General features: G+C 38.1%; 1 protein-coding gene across 2 annotated transcripts in view; it reads left to right on the top strand.

Moving 5' to 3' along the window:
- ITGB1 (integrin subunit beta 1) overlaps positions 1–14,167 on the top strand; it is a 44,319-nt gene that overhangs the window by 25,410 nt on the left and 4,742 nt on the right. The window contains exons 7-16 of one of the 2 annotated variants that reach the window (XM_027648536.1): positions 258–413; positions 1,366–1,461; positions 2,300–2,389; positions 3,103–3,243; positions 3,375–3,577; positions 5,406–5,644; positions 7,089–7,311; positions 8,106–8,338; positions 10,108–10,274; positions 11,028–11,108. In XM_027648536.1, the coding sequence (XP_027504337.1) occupies positions 258–413; positions 1,366–1,461; positions 2,300–2,389; positions 3,103–3,243; positions 3,375–3,577; positions 5,406–5,644; positions 7,089–7,311; positions 8,106–8,338; positions 10,108–10,274; positions 11,028–11,102 (1,623 nt within the window). In that variant the 3' untranslated portion in view covers positions 11,103–11,108. The remainder of the gene's footprint in view (positions 1–257; positions 414–1,365; positions 1,462–2,299; positions 2,390–3,102; positions 3,244–3,374; positions 3,578–5,405; positions 5,645–7,088; positions 7,312–8,105; positions 8,339–10,107; positions 10,275–11,027; positions 11,109–14,167) is intronic. The other variant, XM_027648537.1, reaches the window with a different exon arrangement.

Below are 14,167 nucleotides of genomic sequence, written 5' to 3'. Positions count from 1 at the left end.
GATCAAAGTCTGTCACAAAAAGCTTTTCTTGCCTTTGATGAAAAAGCTGTGGCAGATGTTTCGGAGCAGACATTTAATTAAATGCAAGTGCTCTCAAGGTTTGCGTGAATTAATGTTTTCCAGGGTGATACTTGTGCAGTGGGACTTCTCTTAAGTCTGTCTACTTTTTCATGCATTTATCTCTCAAGTGTTGGTCCCCAATGCTATAAAATAAATTGGTACAAAATACCAAAAATCCATATGTGTTTTTTCCCAAGGAACAAATTGGCTGGAGGAATGTTACAAGGCTACTAGTGTTTTCCACGGATGCTGGATTTCACTTTGCAGGAGATGGTAAACTTGGTGGAATTGTTTTACCAAATGATGGGAAATGTCATCTGGAAAATAACGTGTACACAATGAGCCACTATTACGTAAGTCTTCTTAACCTCATCTTCTGGGGAAATTAATGTTTTGTGATGCTTAAGCTCAAAAACCTCATGACGTCATCTGTTACAGTTTCAAACCAGTACATCTTATGAACTTTACCTGTTTGCCTCTGTATTACATAAAGTGATTTTAGCTTAACTAAAGCAAATGTGCAGGAATTAATCCAGTCTTAATTGGAAAATTTCAAGAGATGGCAACTTTCACACTATGATTTGTGCTGTTGGATTTTAACCTTTTTGATAACCAATAATCCGACATGTCCACTGTAGGGTAATTGAGACGGCTGTGTCCCATTATTTTACCATTTCACTAGTCTTTGTGTTTAGAATATTTTACTACTGTTAAACAGCATTTTGGACAGTTTTTTTAAGACTACTTGAAATTTTATGATGCAAAGTTTATGGTAAAAGTATTGTTAGCATTGCCTTTGTTTATTGATAAGTAGATCAGACAAAAGGTGGAAAAAATATTTACTGGATGGGGTGAATACAATAAGCTTTACAAAGTTTGTGTGTTTGTATATTCTTAACTTTAAGTGATTATTGTTCAATAAACCCCTAAAATTAATTCAGTTTTATTTCATCTTTTCTTTATGAAGCAGTGCAAAAGGTAGTGGTTTTCAGGGAGATAAGTCATATGGAAAACTACTGAAGGTAATTTTCTGAGTACATTGAGATTAAGGATTTAACTTGGAGACTTTGTATGGCAGGAAATAGGATAATGTCACTGTCAAGAAACACCTATCTTCATGGGGCATATATGGAATTAGTGCCTGTTTGTTTTCAGAGGTTGTTTTGCTTTAGGACTGTGACATAAGCTGGCTAGTTAGGAGTATATTTCTAAAGGTTATTTGTATTTATGATGTCAGAGTATTTCTGATTGTTTTCTGGCAGTGTGTCCCAAATTTGAATTGCATTTTATGCTTGATTTTTATAGGATTATCCCTCTATTGCTCATCTGGTACAGAAACTTAGTGAGAACAATATTCAGACAATCTTTGCTGTTACTGAAGAGTTTCAGGCAGTCTATAAGGTAAAGAAATTGCTCTGAAGTCATTGAAATTGCTTTATTTTAAATAAAAATAATTGTGGAAGTAAGTGATATGTAAGTAATATTTTGCTACTCATATTTTTATTATTGAGCCATTTTTTACTTGTTCACATCAAAAATTACTCTGTGTGTAATATCCAGGGAAAGAGTGCCCTTTTTCCCTGCCACTCTTCAGACTTTACAGGTAGGAGGGAGTGGAAAGCACATTTGCAGTGCTAATTTTTGTGAATATTTTTACAGCAAAATAGCTGAGAGGGGTGTGGACACTGAATCAAGAGACACTCTTATGAAAGAACATGTTTTGTCCCTTGTGGTCTATTTATATTCCTGATGTTTAAAATTAACTAAACGGCTGGATGTGATTGTGCAATAGGAAATGACTGTGTAAAGGAGATGCATATTTTTCCTTGTTTTTACCTAACAAGGTGGTTTTTTGGTTTTGGGGGCCTTTGTTTAAAGTGTATTCAAATTGTAAGTTTTTTCTTTTTCTGTTGGAAAGAGATACCATCTTATCTTTAATGTACTCCAGGTGTGGTTGGAGACATGTTGTATGTGGTAAACTTGTGCAAGAAAAGGTCTTAGTATTCTGTTACCAAATTTAGCATGAAAATTCAAAGGAGAAGAAAGAGCTGGGTATTTGTTTATGCAGGTAGTGCTGTGTATAACTATGATCTCTGGCAACACTGTAGCTTTGTTTTTTGAAGTACTTGATCTTGACTAGTTAATCCACTAACACATTATATCACCATTTATACTACAAATTATACTTTGTTTGCTAGTAAGACTGTAATTTTGCTTCTGCTTTTGCAAATGTTGAAAGGAACTGAAAAATCTGATACCAAAATCAGCAGTGGGAACATTGTCTTCAAACTCCAGCAATGTGATTCAGCTGATCATTGATGCATACAATGTAAGTTCAGATTTTATTTGGGATGTATTAATTTTTCTTACTCCTAAATTGTTATGAGTTTTTCAAGCAGACTCTAGAGTGGATTAGTTGGTGTACTACACTATAAATATGCCCCATTGCTGTAAAACCACATTAGATATTCAGACTCTATGATAATAAGAGCTTAGATGACTAGAAAGATACACTCTTAAAGTCATTTAAAATGACATTAGAAAGAACAGTTATCATCCACGTTTTCACTTCCAAAACATAAAATCCACAACAAAAACCCACATTGTTCCTTCAACATCTCCACATCTTGCCTTGCTTCCAAGTGGAAGCAAAAAAAGCCGTTTTGCAACTTCTTGATCCCAAAGGAGGTGTCTATATCAGCCTCAGGGACTCTTGGACCCGGTTCCAAAGTATTGTCTTCATTTCTGTGTTGTGTAAATGAGCCATTTCTCCTTTGGAGTACACGGGGCAAACAAGTGCCTCCAATGTCTGTGGAAACCTGCCCTCACCCTGTATAACAGGGTTCAGACATGAGAAGGAGTCACCACAGAGTGACTTTGGGTAGCCTTGGGCTGGTGTTTCTTGGCACATTTCTTGGAACTTACATAATTCCAGTGTGCCCGTGGGATTGGTGCCTGACCATGCCTAGTTGTGTAATGTCTTTTCTTCAGCAGAATGCATATGCAACTCAATTTGAAGTTAGCTAATAACTGTTGGTTTAGTCCCTTTCTTCAGAGGTTATCCTGGAAAACACTAAGCTACCAAAAGGAGTGACAATCAGTTATAAGTCTTTCTGCAAGAATGGAGTGAATGATACACAAGAAGATGGAAGGAAATGTTCTAACATTTCAATTGGAGATGAGGTAACTTCCAGTATATGTGCTGCTACTCAGATACAAAATGTTCAAATGCCGTGTTCACACAGCATTTCTTTTTAACAGTACAGACAAAACTCCTTTTAGTAATATGGCTCTCCATTTATTTTTCTTTGCAGGTTAGATTTGAGATTAATGTAACAGCTAACGAATGTCCAAAGAAAGAACAAAATGAAACAATTAAAATTAAACCACTAGGATTCACTGAAGAAGTGGAAATTAATCTCCAGTTCATCTGTGAGTGTCAGTGTCAAAGTGAAGGAGAACCTAATAGTCCAGCCTGCCACGAAGGAAATGGAACATTTGAATGTGGTGCATGCAGGTAAATAAAGAGACATTTTGTTTATTTTTGCAAAAGAGAATTATGAGCAAAATCTTTGTTTCCTTTGAAATACTGCTGTATCTCTGCAAATAATCCTTATGCTGAAATTCATAGTATTGATCATTAGATCACCAGTACTGTAGAAGTCACAATTCTAATTTGACCTTGAGTCAGTACTTTAAAGGGTATAGGTCTTATTGCTTTTTCCGTTTCTTTCTTTAGTTTTGAGGTCTGTGCAATAGAGAAACATTATGGATTTATGGAAGAAAAATGTGATGTTTTTGCAAGTATTCATACTGATCTAATTATATGCTTCCAATATGACATGTCTTAATTTTGAGAAATTCAAAGGCTTTCTAGTTTTTTGGTATGAGCTCCTACCAAGATTAACATCAGTTGTTTCATAACAGGAAAGAGCAACACTTCATAAAAAACCACCTTTTGTTTTGTCCCTTCTCCCTGCTCTATTTCTCGGAGTCTTGTTTTAATGTTTCTTCTAATTGCATATGTCTATAAAACATTCAGAATATAAATAATTTTTTATGTACTTACACCTCTGAAAGGTCTATTATTGCTCATCGCGGGGATTAGATTACAAATGTATTCCTTATTACGTATTTGAAAATTAAGTAAAGTTCTATTCAGTTTTCTGGAGTTAACACACAAATGAAAGCAGTGCAACATCTTAGAGTTTCAGTGGAGACTGGTTGAAGATCAACCTAGGAAGTCAAAAAGGTTTGGTCCTTATTTTCTTTCCCAAGAAATCTACAACAAAAATGAAAACTGTTTCTTGGAAACCCTTGAGATGAGAATGTTAAGAGATAAATGGAGTTAAGATCTCTAGCAGAACAAGATCTAGGACTTTGTAAGACTCCAAGTTTTGGTTCCTGCTCAGTGAACTGTAATTGAAATAAAAGAATCCTCATTCCTCGTGGTTTAATATGTGACTTAATGAAAACAAAGCAGAAGGTACTGACTTCACTCTTAGAGGACTTTTGGTGTGAGATGGACTCATATCTGCCTGGTGAAATATTGGTAGTTAATGAGATTCTGGAAAGACCAAGGTGTGGCCCCCTAACTGCTTGCTTAGTGTTCTGTAAGTTGAAGAATAAGCCATTTTGTATCCAGTATTATGGTCCATTGCCTCATTCTGCAGTCAATTTTTGATGTTCTTTTTAAAGAAGGAGAACAGATTTTCCCATCTTTCTGTAGAAAGACTTCTTATACTTGGTGTCACTGTCTCTGGTGTCCCCGTGGTTTCACGTGGGTGAGAACAGGCCTGTGGGTAAGCACAGCCTTTTGTTTTTGTGACAGTAGCAGTTTCCCAATGAACTGTTGACTCTGATGGACACCATATAACAATCTGGCAATCACTGATGGGAAGGAGAGCAACTTCTGTTTGTTCATCAACATTTTAACCTTGATAATGAGAAGTGCTGATCCCAGAGGATCTGGGTTCAGCAGCTCTGTTTAATTGCTGTTCATAGGAATCTTTTCACTGAAATATGACAGCAGCTACAGTGAACAGTCGCTGTCACCTAAAAAATAATTGCTGTTCTGTCACATGAGAGGCATTAGGAGTGATTATGTGACAATTTAGTTAGAGGAATATCAGGTAAGATAATCAGCATAAGAGCAACTTAGTCCAGTTTACTTCTTCAAGAATGGGTACATAGATGTCAGTTGGAAATCTCATTTGAAATTTAATTTGGAACATCCCTTGAGAGAGGATTCACTTTTACTCCTGTTCTCTGTGCATTTTTTGCGGACTTTTTATTGTGTGACTTTTAAATGAGGTTAAAATCTCAGTCATGTTTTTACCTTGCAGATGTAATGAAGGACGTATTGGAAGACTATGTGAATGTAGTACAGATGAAGTAAATAGTGAGGATATGGATGCTTACTGCAGGAGAGAGAACAGTACAGAAATATGCAGTAATAATGGGGAATGCATCTGTGGACAATGCGTATGCAAGAAAAGAGAAAACACCAATGAAGTGTATTCTGGCAAATACTGTGAATGTGACAACTTCAACTGCGATCGATCGAATGGTTTGATTTGTGGAGGTGAGAAACTACTTTGGTTTTCTGCAGGCAAAGCTGGTCAGCAGTATACAAGTCTGTCATCTCTACCCAAGAGAGTAATTAGCTTAATAATAACCACTGGATAACAGACATGAGAGTATCCACAGGTTTAGTGATTGCAAACGTCTATTAATGAAACAACCCTCTTACCAAACAGCATTTTAATACACATTTCACCTTTCTTGAATCACAGCTCCAGGAAGGATGTGAAGTGAACTTCACTTCTGCTGTTTTTTACAGAATTACCTTCAGATATTGTAGTAAAGAAAAAGTAGTAAAGAAAGCTGGCTCAGTATAACCACTGTGTCAATAGAAAGAGAGAATGACCTCAGCTTACTTGTAATAGTGAGTGCTTGACTTCGGTGCTTGACAGGACACCAGTGAGATGCTTGAGACTATTCTGAAAGGTATGTGAAGATTAGAATATGCAAGATCCAGAAAAACACCTTAAGCACTTGAAGCAAGACCTTGATGCCAGGTAATTCCTGAAATCAAAAGCAATTGAAAAAAATCATTCAGCAGCCAGTATCGAAGTTATTTTGCTGCATATATCTTTGTCCTATAACTTCCTTAGGTTGCTTTGCACATGGAAGTATCTGGTAGGACTATAACTACTACCTCAGTTTTGTCTGTGATACAAAAATAGAACAGTGAAGCCACTAAGTTTTAACCGAGTAATGAGATACCTCATTCTGCTCAGAATACACTATTGCTTACCAGCTCCACAAAGGATGGGAGCAGTGGTGGTGGTGGTGTTCCAAAATATATGGTGGCAGGTAAGTATTGACTGAAACACTTCATTCTCAGTGGAGAAGGAGTGTGGCCAAAAAGCCTTTCATGTCATCTAGATCACCTTTCTGGAGATGCAAGCATCTTGATTCCTGCACAGGGAGTGTGAGGAGCATGAAGTTGGGTTGGGTGTGTGAGGTCAGAAGTACAGAAGCTGAATGGTGGTGTCCTGTGCAGCCAAAGGTGGTTCATTTTTCTGTGTTCTGAAGTCTTAGTGCATTCCTCATCTTTTTAGGTCTTGCTTTATATGTTTGTTTAGTGATAGACACGAAGACAGAAGCGACCAATTTATCTTTATGCACACAAAGTTGTGAACTGAAGCAGTGCTGCAATGCTCTCCACCCAGGGGATATGGTCATCACACTATACTGTTGTTGATCAGATTTCCCTAGTCTTGATCATGAAAGGAAATCTGAATGTAGGAGAATGGGAAAAGGGGAGAAATGCCTGCAAATGGTTTTTCAAGGACCTAAAATTTATTTTGTACCTCTTAATTCATTAGAGTCTTCATTATCTCTCTATCAGGGTTTCTTTTCCTTTTATCTGCCCTGAGATGGCGAACATTTATTTCTTACTGTCACAAATTTTATGTTTAATGTTATACTTGATTTCACTGAAATATCTTTCCAATGCACAGGAAATGGCATCTGCAAATGCAGAGTGTGTGAGTGTTTCCCCAACTTCACTGGCAGTGCCTGTGATTGTTCCTTGGATACTACACCATGTATGGCATCTAATGGGCAGATTTGCAATGGAAGAGGAACCTGCGAATGTGGCACCTGCAACTGTACAGATCCCAAATTCCAAGGCCCCACATGTGAAATGTGTCAGACTTGCCTCGGTGTCTGTGCAGAGCACAAGTACGTACCTAGAACACCAAACCCCAGCTTCTGTGCATTTGAGTTTGTGATACTTATATGTGAGGATTTTTAAAACAAAGCCTTTGATAGTTAAAACTTCAGCTAAGCTTTTTGCTTGAAACTTTTATTCTGAAATACTCTTGAAATAGACTAACCTGACAGTCAAAAACTGAACCTACACCTGTGTGGGCCAGTGAAATTTGCATCCCTCCCTTTGGAAATCCAGATTTTTGGAAACGAAACATTTTCTACACGAAAACTTTGAAGTAAGTTTGGAATTAGCGGCTGAGCTGATTCCTGTGCAGCTAACTTTGTGCTGAGAAAAAAACTTAGTCTTTTTAGTATAAAAATCCTGTTCAGTCTGCTTTTTTCAATGAGTTATTCAGAGTGATACCCCACTGTAAAGCCTTGTCACTCAGTTTGTTCTTTTTAATTCTGTGTCTCAGATACTGTTTCACTGTCAGTATCCTGTTCCTACACTGCCTTCTCTGAGAGTATTCATTTTCCAGGTAGAGGTGTTGAAAAAGTTTGGGGTTTTTTCTGCCTTTGAAGTTTGTGGGTCATCTAGGGAAAGAGGAATTTATTAAAGGGCTTTTGTTAATCCCAAGGTGCGTAAGTGTTCTGACTGATAAAAAGCAGTGTCTTCCTTTATTTTTTCTTGACCTTTGTGGCAAAAGGATTGTTTTTTGATGTTTTTTTCCCCATGTTTTCTCCTTTACATTTCTTTAAATTAAATGCTAGAAATCTGTCATGAACATATTAAAAAGCATTGCTTCTGGTTTGTACCTCCACAGGGACTGTGTTCAGTGCAGAGCTTTTGAAAAGGGGGAAAAGAAGGACACCTGTTCCCAGGAATGTATGCATTTCAATATGACACTGGTAGAAAGCCGGGACAAGTTGCCGCAGCCCGGACAGCCCGATCCATTGTCTCACTGCAAAGAGAAGGATGTTGATGACTGCTGGTTCTACTTCACATATTCTGTCAACTCGAATGGTGAAGCCAATGTCCATGTGGTGGAGACCCCAGGTATGAACAGGATGTTGCCTGTCCTCCCTTTGTTGTTAATTGTCCTAGTTAGGTAAATTTTCACGATTTGTTTACCAAGTTTGTGCTACAGGTTATAAACAATTGTGTCTTTGAGGTTTTGTTGCTTTTTTTCTTTTCCTTTTTTTAATAATTCGGGACCAGTGTACATAAAATTGTGTAGTATGCTGCAAACTGCTTGAATTAATTCATGCTGGCAGCCTTTGCTTTTACCTAACTGAGGTACCTTCAATAATGGGTTCCAAAAGCCTTTTGCTTAGTTAATCCTTAATAGTTCAATCTTCTGATACAAAAAAGCAAGAACAATTTTATACCTCAATCAGTAATTTACCATTTATTTACCAAGACCACTGTTAGTCTGAGTTACTGAATGTTGCACCTAATAGTGCAAAATTTCTGATTTTGTGCATTAGCAGTGTGTCGTCTCCTGATTTTTATAAGCCTGATATAAAATGCACACTTTAAAGGTTTAGTGCTGTATTCCGCTCAGGGAATTTTCGGAATTGATTGTTTGGATGACCATCACTTAATACAGACCAGTGGCTCTTAGACATAAATACTGCTTCAATTCAGAATGTTTAAAATTCTCTACAAATGTAGTCCACAGTGTAGAGGAGAATCTTGAGCCCTGTCTCCTAGGGCAAGTCAAACACCTCTTGTACTTCTGGGGCCTGACCTTTTCTACATGTATAAACTTCTGTTTCCTGAGCTCAGAGGTGAATCAAGCCCATCATGCACAAGGAGGCACCTTAATTCTGTGCCATACAAGTGCTGAAGGAACCAGCTCTGGTCAGCAGAGCTATATTCAGCGGAGCAGACACTTTTTCCTTACTGGTTCCCAAGGAATTCCTCTCATGACCCTTTCCCCTTCCTTCACCCTTGCAGAGGGCAGCTACAAGGATAAGGAGTCTGCAGTGGGGGAGGAAGCTTTGTTCTATTGATTGCACAGGAGTTGCATTTATTTGCTTCTGACTCCTTCACTCTGTGCATTGACCTCTGCAAAAGCCTTTCTTCAGTTTGTGATTATTGAGAATTTTACATTAATAGTAGAGTTGGGTTTTAATTTGGAGGATTGTTATTTCTGTGTGAGTCACCATAAATCACTTTGCATCTGTATTACTCTTTTCAAGCACATAATTCACTTTTTTTGAAAGTATATGATATTTTTATCCAAAGAAGATGTGCTTTTTTGTAAAACTTGATTTCAGCAGATATCAGTTCCCCAGATGAGGAAATACCCTTAAAAAACAAAAATCTGTCTCGGAAGCAAAGTTATTGCTTATCTGTATATATTAACCACTAACAGCCATCTGAGGTAAAATGGGAAGCACGCTCTTTCTGTAACGCTGTGACAGAGTACATGGGGCTTGTTTTGCCAGTCTGTGTTTGTACTCCAGCTGGTTTATCCCTCCTGCACTACTTTTGACTTGTATGTTTAAAATACCATTGCCAGTTACTTTGCTCTTAATACTCTAGATCAATAGCTTAAGGGGTTAGCAGTATATTGACTTTATCATCAGAACAGGAGTTGCTCTATTGCTAAACTCAAACACAAATTAGAAGGATAAAAATAAGCTGGAATGTTATGGATGTACGTATTCCAAAAATTCTATTATTTGAAAGAAAAGTAGTATTGGCATACCTGATATTCAAAATACTGGCTTCAGTACAAAATCAAATGTTAAAAGCATCTGGATATGCATTACCTTTACCATTTTGTAAAATCAAGTTTCCCTTGCCTTGTTCCCTAGAGTGCCCCAGCGGTCCTGACATCATTCCCATCGTAGCTGGTGTAGTTGCTGGAATTGTTCTTATTGGACTTGCATTATTATTGATTTGGAAGCTACTAATGATCATTCATGACAGAAGAGAATTTGCTAAATTCGAAAAGGAGAAGATGAATGCCAAGTGGGATACGGTAAGTCAAGAGGCTTCTCTGTGTATAAAAGCTGCAGTAGCAGAGAAGAATAGAAGGTTTTTGTTTATGTGGCTTAAGTATTTCAGATTGTAACCAACCCCCTTAGAGAAGAACTACTTGAGTTAGAAAGGGGAGTAGTAACTTGGGTTTAAATAACATTTCAGAGAGAAAATGTGACAGCATAGTTCAGCTTTACAGTTCTACCACACATAACAATGCATTATTGAAATATTTATTAGAAAGATGAGTAACTTCTGTATAAACAGAGAAGAAACTTTTGTGCTCATTGAGGAGATCTTGTAAATACTCACACAGGGTTGAATGAGTAAATACTCATTGGGAGGCTTCAATAAAAGTCACAAAATCATGGCTGGTACTGGTGTGTTGAAACTCTTTGAACTCCTTATCAGCAGAGAAGCGTGCAAGAAAAGCAAGCCCATGGTCTATAGGTTTTCATAGGCTACTGGTTGCTGCCTCTGAGAAATGTTAGGAACTTTCTAATCAAGAACCCCTTCAATACAGTTCTGTAGAAGGCAACTCCCACGTGTGCTTGATAAGAGAATACTTAAAAAAATGTCCAAGGAGGCCTTTTGGTTTTATTTAAGAAAATTAATTAATTCTGTTTTGGGTAAAACAAAATTACTAACACTTCTCTGTATATATATAGCATGATTTTTTTCAGTGATAGTTGAGAATGTTACTTTTTTTTTCTCTTGTTGAATTATTCGATATTGACCATTTCTTTTACTTCAGCAAGAAAATCCAATATACAAGAGCCCTATTAACAATTTCAAGAATCCAAACTATGGACGTAAAGCTGGTCTCTAAGTCTCAGTTTGTATCTCCTTTCATTTTCTTTCTTTTTTTCCCCTTTGCATGTCACTTCAAACTCACTGTGTGTCACAGTCAGTTAATCACAGTTTGTGTCTTACTCAGTTTATCTACTGCTGCTTTGAGTGTGGGGTTTTCAAGAATGCAGCTTGAAAATTTTTAACTGGTTTTGACAGCTAGATTACTTACTTACTAATATTACCAGTACTGGCTTAAACTATTATTCTACAAGTGATTATTTTTATTTTTTTGCTAAATGTGTGAACAGCTCTTAGATTGTGGAGAGACAGAGGGGGAGGCTTTGTCTTCTATTTCCTCAAATCAGCAGTCAGTTTGCTTTAATTTGATATATTTGCTAAGATAGATTAGATACTCGTAAGATGTCCCAGCCTATAAATATATCACTGTTTTTATTAGAATAACTCTGGGAACATTCAGAGTAGCCTTACAGATTTTTCCTTTTTTGTAAACTTCTTCATCTTATTAATCATGAAATGCATATACTCTACTAATTTTAAATTAAATATGCATCTTACTTTTTTTGTCCTTATTTTTATTGACACAGGCAATATGACAGTCCTTGTAGCCCAGCCAGCTTGAGGGTGTCATTAGGAAAAAACATTGATGGGAGAGGAGGAGATGTTCTTGTCTTCTCTAGATGCATTTTCCACTTGTTTTCTTAAGTCCCTCCTAAACTCTACCTGAGCACCTCATTTCTGTTTTGAAATGCTGAGTTCAGTTTTCTATACACCCAACACACCAGGAGAAACAGCAGGATCCAGGAGAGCAAGTCAGTAAAGCAGAAGTAATGAGTAATTACCTTCTGTAGACTTGGAGGTTTCAGTTCCTTGGGTGCTGTAGGTGTTCTCCTCCTTCCCTGGGATCCCCAGCTGCTCAGGAAGGAATGAGAAAGGGAGGATGAGATAGGGAAGGGATGTCAGAAGAATACTGAGTGATTAGTACAGAGATTAGAGGAAGGGGAACGAAGAAGCTGGGAAGGCAGCACATCCCTTAAATATCCATAGATTTTCTTCAGAAGCCAGTGGAAGGGATGATCTCTATCTCTAATTTTGTAATGTCTGCTGTCTCCCTTTTTCAGTGTTGCACTCAAAAGATTTTGTAAAGAAAAAAATGAGGGGAGAAAGCAAGAATTGAGAGAATTTAGGTTTTTACTTGTTCTCACTGTGACAAAAATTCCAAAAAGTACTTTATCTAACATTCTGAGCCCTTCCTGATGAAGTACACTTTCCTTTTCTCTTTGCATTCGTTTCACTTTCCAGTGTGTCCAAAATGGATTGTAAAAACGTTCATTTTACTTGCTACATTGACCACATTCACTCCTTTTCATTTTTCTTCTCAGAGTCCATTATTCTGGGGAGGAAATTGAGTTCTTGGTCCTTTCTAACAGTTCACATACTCCATCTGGTTAAGTCTCTATTACCTGCCCTTCTGCTGTTCTCTTAGCTGTATACTTTCTGTTGCATGCAGGGCAAGCATCTAACAAACCATATGTTGTGTAATTTCCATGCTCTCATTCTCTACTCTGTGACTCTTCAGGATATAATGTCTTTAGTGCTACCAGTTCTCCTGAAAACGTATATTTCCTGCAGAAAGCTTTCCTCTTGTGTAAATGGAGAGGTGGACTTCTGCCTTTTTGTTTCACTCAGATATGAGGATGAAAAGTATGAAAGAGTGTGGGGTTTTTTAAACATGACTTTATCATTTTTGGATAGAAATATCAGATCTCTGGGGAGAAAGGGAGATGGGTTTAGATTTATCGACCCTAGAAAGGAGGAGGTCAATATTGGCAGAACAGGTGACCCACAGGACGTAAAAGAAAGTCCTCCTTTTCCCTATAGCTAAGATTTTCTGGTTGTTTTAGATTATTGCCATAGCTTTTCATTTAGGTGAAGAGTTGCCTTGTATCACCAAGGCAAAAAAGTCATCTGAAATTCCATTACAAGAAAATTACATCACAGTAGGTTCCCTGCTGTGCACATGTGTATAAAATTAAATTGGCTTTGTGCAGGTTGTGTGACCGTTCCCTGGTCCCACAGCCATCATACACACACGGGCTGGGGCTCTGTGGTGAGGGAACTGCAGCACCTTGTCATAGACCAGGTGCCCAAGTACTTCCCTGGTGCTGGTCCCTGACGTTGCGAAGGACATCACCACGGCATCCTGGGGGCTGATGCTTGAGGCAGTTGGGTCGAACCATGTTTGCCCGTGTTCTGCCCCAGTCAGCCATGAAAGCTTTGGTGCAATCATGCTTGGAAGAAGTCCAAGAAAGGATGAATTCCTTCTGGACTGAAAAGCTGCATCACAAATTTAAAACCCAAACCTGCTATTTGTAGTGAATGCCATTTACCACTCCTGCTTGGGGATAGCTTGTGCATTCCTAAGCATCTTCAAACAGACTCCACAATTCAGTCATCTTGCATTTCACAAGTGATAAATTCATTTATATGAGACACTAAATCTGTAGTAATTTGGCTAGCCTAATTAGCAGCTACTGATAAGAATAAAAAAACACAAACAATTCAAGGCACTGAAAATCAGAGGGATGTGTTCTCCTAACTTATGTTTTTATGTCTGTAACTTACCTTGCTGATCAATGATGAACATATGCTGAGTGTGGGAACAGAAATGCCATGTTTTCAATTGCTTTCATATCAATTGTTATATTCAATTAATCCTGATTGTGGCACCAAAGATAGATAGAAACTATATTAAACCACTTATTTTTGCCTTTATTTATTTTTTTCTTTACTTTACAACTCAGTACCACTAGAGATGTAGCTGTAATCACAGCTGGTGGCCTATTTAGTAATGCAGCGCAAAGAGGGGATGTAAATGGAATAACAGCGGCGGTGCCCTCAGGGCTTTTCCCGCTGTTCCCGCCGGGCTCCATCCCGGGAAAGGGCTGGAGCGGGGCGTGGCGCCCTCTGGCGGCCTCCCGGCCCCTGACCTGGGCCTCTCCTCTTTCCCTGGAGCCGCCGCGTGTCCAGGTGGAGCGGCCCTGTATTCCTGCTATTGGCCCTGTATTCCTGCTATTGGCCCTG

This window comes from Corapipo altera, unplaced genomic scaffold, assembly GCF_003945725.1.
Source record: "Corapipo altera isolate COAL_440 unplaced genomic scaffold, ASM394572v1 47, whole genome shotgun sequence".
Taxonomy (NCBI): domain Eukaryota; kingdom Metazoa; phylum Chordata; class Aves; order Passeriformes; family Pipridae; genus Corapipo; species Corapipo altera.
The sequence above is the reverse complement of the archived record's forward strand: the minus strand, read 5'-3'. Positions and strand labels throughout refer to the sequence as shown.